Source organism: Poromitra crassiceps (assembly GCF_964638095.1).
Source record: "Poromitra crassiceps genome assembly, chromosome: 11".
Lineage (NCBI taxonomy): Eukaryota > Metazoa > Chordata > Actinopteri > Beryciformes > Melamphaidae > Poromitra > Poromitra crassiceps.
In genome coordinates this window covers 3812948-3822947 of record NC_139643.1, presented here as the reverse complement: position 1 = coordinate 3822947, position 10000 = coordinate 3812948, and the positions used below count along the sequence as shown (strand labels likewise).

Sequence of the window (10000 nt, the reverse complement as noted above, 5' to 3'; positions counted from 1 at the left end):
GCGGGAAATGCTCACCTCTTCGAAAATGCGGTATTTCCATGTATCTTCTGAACGGCTGGTCGGAGAGAAACACCCCTGGTCACGATTTTTAAGTTACGCCAAGGCGCATTCACTCATTGCCAATAAAAAACACTTTGTGCACATTTATTTCTCGCCAGAACCGACGGAATGGGCCTTTAAGGCTGCAACTAATGATTATTTTCATTCTCGATTAATCTGTTGATTATTTTCAACTAATCAATTGTTTACTGTCATAGAAGACTAAAGAAAAATAATATTCACATTTAAGAAGCTGGAAGCAGAGAAAGCGATTCATTTTCTGTTGATTGACTAAACATTGCAGCTGTTATGATGAGAGGTCTAAAATTTTGCATTAAAAAATCTATTCTGACCTTGCGAGTACGAATAAGAAAAGTAATAGACTACATGTAGATTAAGGAACTTTACTATATTTTCAAAATGACATCAACAACAACAACAACAAACAGATGTACACACCATAAAGTAATGGCATGGCATGACATGACCGTGCCATGGTCTCAATACATGGGATGTGGGAAAAGGCATGAAAATCCCAGGTGCTACGTACGACCTGCCGGTGAAACTCCTCGGTGTTGGGAATTGGCCAAGTACAATTTGAGAGAAAACGGGAGAAAAAAACAAAAAAACATACAACCTAATGCTAACTTAAAAAGACCAACTAACATAGCAACAATTAGCCAATCATAGCTTCTGAACTGAGTGCGCTGTTTGCGGAGGCCTCGTCAGTCAACCTGTTTGAGCTGCATTGACTGAACCAACACATTAATAAATGCTGAGTCAGCATCTCTGCGGCTGCTCCATTCTGCAGGGGCCACAAGCAGTTAGCATGTGGCTAACAGAAACCATGGCTTTCAATGAGGAATGCTAAAGTAAGTAAATAAACCTCTTATCGCTGTCTGGAGGATTCCAGCCGTTCTATTTAAAGGTTGGTTCTTATCTGAGAGAAAACAGAAGGGTTCTCTCTGCCGCCGGCCAGAACATCTGGCTGCTGCAGCAAGCTGCCGACCAGAGAACCCTGTACTGATCACACCTATTGATCCCAGCCAAATAACCCAGTACTGATCACACCTATTGATCCCAGGTAGAGAACCCAGTACTGATCACACCTATTGATCCCAGCCAAAGAACCCAGTACTGATCACACCTACTGATCCCATGCAGAGAACCCACTACTGATCACACCTATTGATTAGGGCTGTGCAATAAAATCGATACGGCAATATATCGCAATATTTTTTTCCGCAGTACTGTATCGATATTTCAGAAAAGTATCGTGATATATCGCCATATCGATTTTTTGCACAGCCGTGTGTTCAGTGACACAATAAGAATACTTTTTATTTCAATGTGTTCAGTAACACACTCAACACTCCATAGTTTTGACTCAATTTGTCCACTAAGTTATCAATATAAAGTGATGTATATATTATTACACTACCTGGGTGGTACACAGCTAATTAAATTTTCAGTAAATTATGTAGAGTATTGCAATATATCGCAATATGTATTGTGTCGCAATGTATCGCGATACAATCGTATCGTGACCAATGTATCGTGATACGTATCGTATCGTGAGGTCCTTGCAAAAACCCAGCCCTCCTATTGATCCCAGCCAGAGAACCCAGTACTGATCACACCTACTGTATTGATCCCAGCCAGAGAACCCAGTACTGATCACACCTACTGTATTGATCCCAGCCAGATAACCCACTACTGATCACACCTACTGTATTGATCCCAGCCAGAGAACCCAGTACTGATCACACCTACTGTATTGATCCCAGCCAGAGATGAGAAGTAACTAAGCTGAACGACCTGATCCATTAGCATGCGGTCTGAACAGAGAGAAGACAGAAGACAGAAGTGTGAATGGAGGAGATGGCTCTTCCCCCTGGTATCTGCGAAACAAAATCACTGAAGTGAAAGTTCTGTCATAAAAATATAATGTTATGTGTCTCTGCACATTTAATCCACTACTACTGCTACCCCAACCTTCATAGTATCATTGTCCCCACCCCACAGCTTCATGTCTCCATGAACACACACATAGATTTTTTTTAAGCAAACGACAGCAAAGTATTTATTTAAATGCTCTAAGCTCACAATTAAATAGTTAAAGGTCCCATTCCGTGCAAAAGCTGTTTTTACTTCTAAATGCATATGCTGTTGTCATCCCTCCCTGTAATGAGTGCTCAGAACCTCAGAACTGCCAGAGTTGGATTTGTCCCTATCGAGCTCTCTCCTGCTGTCTCCTTCAAGCCACGCCCCCTTACACTCTGTTCTCCCAGACGGTTTCGTGTTACGTCACGCGGCTCCTTAAGCATACTGCGCGCGGTCTCTCTCACACAACCTACCTGCGCCATTTTGTCTATTCTTTGCCATAGCAAGCTGTTTCAGCGCGAGATTCATCATGACCTGTTGGTCTGTGCTAACCATTTCAGCCCAGAATGTTTCAACAATCTGGAGCAGTACAATCAAGGTTTAGCCACAAAATTAACACTTCTAGCTGGAGCGACGCCAACTGTATGTGAGCAACTGCGGAGGTGCATTCGGTAAGTCTAGGCATTTTGAGATGTCCTGTTTAGCGTAGCAACCGTTAAGTTAGCGATAGCTTGTTTTTTTTTGATTGATTGTTTGATAACTTTATTGAAACAATAATAGCAGAATTGTACAAGACAATACGACAAAAAATATTGATCAAAAGGAATAAAACACAATAAAGCCCAAGGGCTTGTTTCCATTGTGGTTAACGTTAGTTGTGGACACAACCTAGCGTGCTGGTTCACGGACGCTAATCCGATTGGCCTGGGGCGGGCTCTCCCCCAGCGGCCAATGGGAACTGTTAGTTCTGAATATATTATAGAAACGGACCATTCCTGGGAAGCGACGAGATGAGGAAGTGAGAACTCCGTCAGAACGAGGGTTGCTATATTTTCGACAAATTAATCAAGAATCATGTTTTATGGAGCAGAGACACACGTTTTTAAGAGGTTACAGCTGCACGAATTGGGACCTTTAAATGAGAGCTTTGCAGCAGCTATAGCTACTGTAGGATATAGTGACACACTTGGTGTTTGTTAAAGAAGTTGTCTAATAAAGGACAAATAATATGGAAATCAATAAACAAGAATATGAAAAAAGGCACATTTAAATGTCTTTTTAAATAGCATTTTGCAAATCATCAGCATTCATTCATCGGTCTTTCATTTGTCCATTTTTATTACAAGCTTATTTATTAATAGGTTTATAGTTTTTTTTTATAAAACTGCTCATTTAAAAGCATCTTTTTTCCTGAACCCTTCTGGAAGGAAGGTGAATACAGGTATGTACAGTAACCTAAGTAAATGACTGAAAATGACTACTTGGATAAAGCCCTTTAGACATAATACATGAGACACAGAGGGGGAAGGAAGCACACAGGAAATGCACAGGAAGTCCAGTTAGTAGAGACATACTTATCCAAGGCAAAGGCTTCCCAGAAGGAAGCAAACAACTATCAGACTAAGGGGCACTTTACACGAGGACGGTTTCCTATTGTGACGGGGAATTATTTTATCCTTAGTGCCTCCCTTTTAGACGGCGACGGCGAATTCACGCTTGGGAAAGGACACATTTTGAAACCACCCTCCAGAGTGAAATTCTTGGTGATGCTCCCCGCTGAGGGCTCCATGTAATCGCTTTGAGACGGCTCATTTCAGAAACTCTGACGTGCCTGCACACGCGACACACGCGATTACGTCATAGCTGTAGACGTTGCTATGTTACAATTTCGGCTCCGAAATTGTAAAATGGTAATCCACGGAGCAGATAGTAAGTGAATACAATTTCATTCAAGTCTAGAAGTGAGTCGCCTTAAAGTTAATATCCCAGTCTTCTTCTGTTTACCACGGCGGGTATTGTGCTGCGCATACCATTATTTACCGTGTGTAGCCCTATTGTGTGGAGGCTACACACGGCATGTCATGTTTTGCAGTGATCAAGGCAAAATCTGTTGTTTTTGAATGGAGAGACACCTAACGTTAGTCTGGCTGACTGTGACAGAGGAGAGGACAGTAACCTAACGTTAGTCTGGCTGACTGTGAGAGAGGAGAGGACTGTAACCTAACGTTAGTCTGACTGACTGTGAGAGAGGAGAGGACTGTAACCTAACGTTAGTCTGACTGACTGTGAGAGAGGAGAGGACTGTAACCTAACGTTAGTCTGACTGACTGTGAGAGAGGAGAGGACAGTAACCTAACGTTAGTCTGGCTGACTGTGAGAGAGGAGAGGACTGTAACCTAACGTTAGTCTGACTGACTGTGAGAGAGGAGAGGACTGTAACCTAACGTTAGTCCGGAAGCAAACCGGAAGTGCCCAGGAAACTTGTCCAAGTTGTGGAGCGACGAGCAACGCCCCGTTGACCATCACACTCCCACCTAGCGACCTGTCATGTTTTGCAGTGATCAAGGCAAAATATGTTGTTTTTGAATGGAGAGACACCTAACGTTAGTCTGGCTGACTGTGACAGAGGAGAGGACAGTAACCTAACGTTAGTCTGGCTGACTGTGAGAGAGGAGAGGACTGTAACCTAACGTTAGTCTGACTGACTGTGAGAGAGGAGAGGACTGTAACCTAACGTTAGTCTGACTGACTGTGAGAGAGGAGAGGACTGTAACCTAACGTTAGTCTGACTGACTGTGAGAGAGGAGAGGACTGTAACCTAACGTTAGTCTGACTGACTGTGAGAGAGGAGAGGACTGTAACCTAACGTTAGTCTGGCTGACTGTGACAGAGGAGAGGACAGTAACCTAACGTTAGTCTGGCTGACTGTGAGAGAGGAGAGGACTGTAACCTAACGTTAGTCTGACTGACTGTGAGAGAGGAGAGGACTGTAACCTAACGTTAGTCCGGAAGCAAACGGGAAGTGCCCAGGAAACTTGTCCAAGTTGTGGAGCGACGAGCAACGCCCCGTTGACCATCACACTGCCACCTAGCGACCTGGCATGTACATTAAGGGATTTTAAAAATTCAACAGCGCTCATGTAAACGGGGAGAAGGTGTGAAGGAAAAGGTGTGAAGGAAACGCTATTGTGTCGTTTCTTCCAGAAACTGTCCTCATGTAAAGGGCCCAAAAGAATTGGGCAAACAATTGAAGACCATCACCTTGAAAACACCTCTCAATCCCTCCCTCCCTCTCCCCCTCTCTCTCTCGTCTCTCTATCCCTCCCTCCCTCTCCCCCTCTCTCTCTCGTCTCTCATCGACACATGTAAAATCAGCTGCCAAGTAATGAAAATCAATCAATTAAGCAGACAGCTGTTGCGCAGCGCAACAGAAGCCTCATTGAAAATGATGCAATCTAAATTGTGAGCATCTCCACAAACAAGAATAATGAAGTAAACACACACACACGCACGCAGGTGCACACACACTCTCTTTCTCTCTCTCTTTCTCTCTCTCACCCTGAAGGCTTTCCTTGCCGCGTGGTCGTCAGGGTCTCCGCGGTGCCAGGGCCGGACGGGGCGGGGGCCCCCCACGCCATGACCAAACAGGTCGATGAAGAAGAAGACGTAGTCCTCCAGGGCCAGCCCCTCTGAGGAGAACTGCACCATCAACCTCCTGAACGTCTCCCAGCTTGAGCACAGGTACACCACTGAGGAGAGGAGAGGAGAGGAAAAAGGGAGGACAGGAGAGGAAGAGAGGAGAGGTGAGGAGGGAGGAGAGGAGTGAAAGTATACATTGCGCATATTTGGGAAATATACATTAAATATATATATATACTGTATATCCCCCCCCCCCAGACTTTTCAGATATTATTTCAGACTTCTAAGAGTCCATACAGAAGTAAAAAGCCATTAGATGAAACAATTGGTTGTTCAATTAAAAAAAGTAATGTCTATGAATATAATGCAACAACTTGCAATAGAAATATAGAAATATATATATATTTTTTACATTCATTCATTCATTCATTCATTCAAAGCTGCTTGCCACTGGATGTTGTTGCTTTAGCGCATTGGTTCTTGCACTCAGTGTTGCTTAATCTGCCTCTCCAGAGGCCATCTGCCATCTGCCATCTGTACTCCATCAGAACTGCCTCCTGACTCCTGACTGAATATCTGATGCTAAAGTCTGTCCAAGACAGTCAATTACATACTTTTTTTTTTTTGTTGCAAAATTGCAATTGTATACTAAACTTTCAAGTAAACGGCACATTTTTCTCACGGGGCTTTTGGCTTGTGAAGACAGATTTTCTTAGGAGAAAGATCATATTGCCTCAAATATCAGATTAAGAAGAGATGAAAAAATACCTGTTGCACTATAAGAACAATCTAAATGTGTTAGTTTTGCTTAGAAGTTTGATGTAGCAAAAAGTAGTTAAAACATTGTTAATTTACCGTTTTTCTTTTTAATTTAAACTCATGTTGGCAGTGTGGAGCTTTTCTAGCCTGGGTAAACCCATCCCCCACGTGACCTGCTCTCAGACCTGTTCTCAGTCACTATGGTCTGGATTCCCACCATTGTTAAACGATTTCCTGCGGTTGTTGCCCCCCCCCCGATAGACCGCTCCATTACGCAACCGTCATCCAACCAGCTTTGTGCACAGAGCACATGCGCAGTGCAGCAGATGGCGTCATCACTCTGCGACCTTTGTTGTTAGCGCATGAGCTAACACTTTTCATTTCAGTACTGCTAGCACGCAAATGGTTACAACCAGCTACAAGAAGAGAGAACATCGCGTGACGGTGGTCAGGGAATGAAAACCTCGATCCCTGCTGCAGATGGCCGCAGATCTGGAGAGATATTTGTGGCTGTGAAGAACAGTCATCATCTATACAGCTGCTGCCAACCTGATGAGGAAACAGGCGTGCTTGTTATGCTGGACACTGAATGCGAGTCTGCAGACTTCATCCTCCAGTGCTGTTCGCCTCAGGACTTGAAGGCCTAACGTTGTACCATGGACTGTATACATTCTGTGCTAATAATGCTAGCATGCTAACATCCTTTTCACACACACACACTGAATATACCGAAATGCTAGATTTGATCATGGACTTAACGCTAATGTTAATCAAAAACGGCCGCAGTCATAACGGTAAGGTGTGTTTGACCTAATTGAAATATTAACGTTAATGCCCTCACATTTCAGCGTGGTTACAGATAAACCTATTTAACGCTAGCTAGCTACAGTAGATTTTTGGAGGCGTTAATGTGAATGTCATGACGTAGTGAGCGTAGTATTATACTGTATATTATACATAATCCAGATGTAACCTAGCTATAGCTAGACGTTAAGAGGTTAGCGTGAATGCGACTGAGACCTGACATTACTGGCTTGATATCATATTCCAGATGCAACCTAGCTAGATAAGCGCCACACTGCTGTATGAGTAGCTACAATCAAATGTATCAAGCCTTGATATCATATTCCAGATCCAACCTAGCTAGCTAGATGTTAAGAGGTAGGAATATACCGAAATGCTAGACTTGATCGTGGACTTAATGTTAATCCAAAACGGCCACACTCATAACGTTAAGGTGTGTTTGACCTAGCTAGAAATATTAACGTTAATGCCCTCACATTTCAGCGTGGTTACAGATAAACCTATTTAACGCTAGCTAGCTACATTACTGGCTTGATATCATATTCCAGATGCAACCTAGCTAGATAAGCTCCACACGGCTGTATGAGTAGCTACAATCAAATGTATCAAGCCTTGATATCATATTCCAACGTGAATTCAGCTGAGGGGTTCGCTCCAGAACGAGACTGTTGCGTTCAATATTTGTACACGTTACTGTGCAGTAGTTAGTGCAGGCTAGTTAATTGTTGGAAGTAAGGTTTTTTAATTCTGTATATTATACATAATCCAGATGTAACCTAGCTATAGCTAGACGTTAAGAGGTTAGCGTGAATGCGACTGAGACCTGACATTACTGAAGTGAATACAAGTGACCTATATTTTTCAATCCTGTCTTTGAATAAAAGTTGTGTTATACTTGAAAACCATGTCTTTGCTCCCTTATGTGTTCACAATTACAACAAATCTGTATGGTTTATCTGTTGGCATTAAACCGTGGTATTTCCTTGGGTGATATTCCATTTGTCATTAAACCTAGCTGTTCACATAAATTTGCAATGATGATCGACCACGTGAGATATCACAAGTAGCCTACTTTTATTAAAAAATAAAATGCAAAGAGAGGTTTCCTTCTCTAACTATTGGTGCGTTCACAAAATATTTACACGAGATTTTTTTTATAAATAATAATCAATAACGTGGATAATGATGACATCTGCAGCTGCTGGACGAGAGACAGAAGAAACTACGAACGAAGCTTGGAGCAGAGGACATGACTACAGAGAAACTTAACCGACCAGCACTCTGCTTCAATCAATGAATGCTTATAAATAAACCATACACATGAGAATTACCGTTAACGTTACAGCATTTAATAACATAAATATGGTGATATCTGGTGGTCTGAAATTACTCTCTATCTACAGTAGGGTAACTGGCTCCTATTGTGTCTTATTATTGTAACGTTTGAATCAGCGTTTCATAACTATAATAGCCTAATGTTACTGTAGCCTGGATGACGTCAGCTAATGCTACCCAGCCTTCCAGCGTTTATCTTCCATAATGCATTAAATCATAATCACAATGCGAAGACATTAGCTGATCACCACAGAGCTGCACAGACAAGTTTATCAGATAATTTCGCCGTAAAATGTGTCCAGGTGATCAGCTCTGAAGCCCCGGCTTGTATGGTCCGCTAAAATCCGATTTCGATATAGGTGTTATTTTGATCAATATTGTATAGCTGGCTAGACAGAGGAGTTTATCTGGAATCAGTGTGACAAGATCCCTGCTGCTAGCTTGTCTGCCTTTCTGTGTCAGAGTATCTAGCTACATTATCTGCATTACATGCTACACCATGCAAATATATTTCGATATAATTCAAACAATTAGCCCACTGTACTACTGGACTGTGTATTGCTGTGAATAAGTTAGATTTGATTGTGTAAAGTGTTACATGTTATATTTTTAACTGAGCTTTGCAGAATTACCTCAACACAATTGTGTTGTGTATCAGCTTTAAATATCCAATATATACAGCATTAAACAAACGACCAGCAGCATTCAAATGTGCAAAAACGTTATATTTATTGAAATGTGGTGATCTCATGTCACATTACATAATGTTATGCCCAAATGGTCTACTGCCCAGAAGCGTCACTTTACATGTTTGGTAGGGAATTATTTTAATTATGTTAAACCAGCGTTTATCTTCCATAATGCATTAAATCATAATCACAATGCTATGAAGACATTAGCTGATCACCACAGAGCAGCACAGACAAGTTTATCAGATAATTTCGCCATAAAATGTGTCCAGGTGATCAGCTCTGAAGCCCTGGCTTGTATGGTCCGCTAAAATCCGATTTCGATAACGCTAGGTGTTATTTTGATCAACAGACCTCAACCTCAACAGCTGTTTTCACTTGAATTTCCTCACGTAGTTGCATAGTCATATAGCTAGCCAGCTAGTAGCTAGCTCGGGAGCTATGCTTTAGAGAGGCCAAATGCTAACGGCTAGGTAGTGCTAAGCCGCTGCAGCTGTTACACGTCATTGACAAAGACGCACTCTCTGATTGGCCGATCACGGCAGGACTGATGTTGGCAGTCACGCCGTCACTCATTGGCTGCGGGGTGGCTGCGGGTCTGCGCGGGTCTTTCAATCGCCCCAGAAATCGTTGTGAATGGCCCGGAGTCTAGACGCTAGTGACTGGGAACTGAGAGAGCAGGTCACGTGGTGGCTGGGTTTACCTAGGCTAGAGCTTTTCATCCAGGCTGAGGCCGTCAAGGAAGCGCAGCCACAGAGCATGTCAAAATAAATACCCCTCCCATTGGCTCACGTGAGCATGGGCGTCTGGCCAATCCCGGCACTTGGCTGCTACGTAGGCAGGTGCAGGGC

At 42.8% G+C, this 10000-nt stretch overlaps 1 protein-coding gene across 1 annotated transcript in view; it reads right to left on the bottom strand.

Annotated features, from left to right (window-relative positions):
* The window catches only part of LOC310785299 (atrial natriuretic peptide receptor 1-like), a 122303-nt gene that overhangs the window by 98185 nt on the left and 14118 nt on the right, over window positions 1-10000 (bottom strand). Inside the window, exon 6 of the mRNA XM_083646319.1 lies at window positions 5482-5672. Within this exon, the coding sequence (XP_083502445.1) occupies window positions 5482-5672 (191 nt within the window). The remainder of the gene's footprint in view (window positions 1-5481; window positions 5673-10000) is intronic.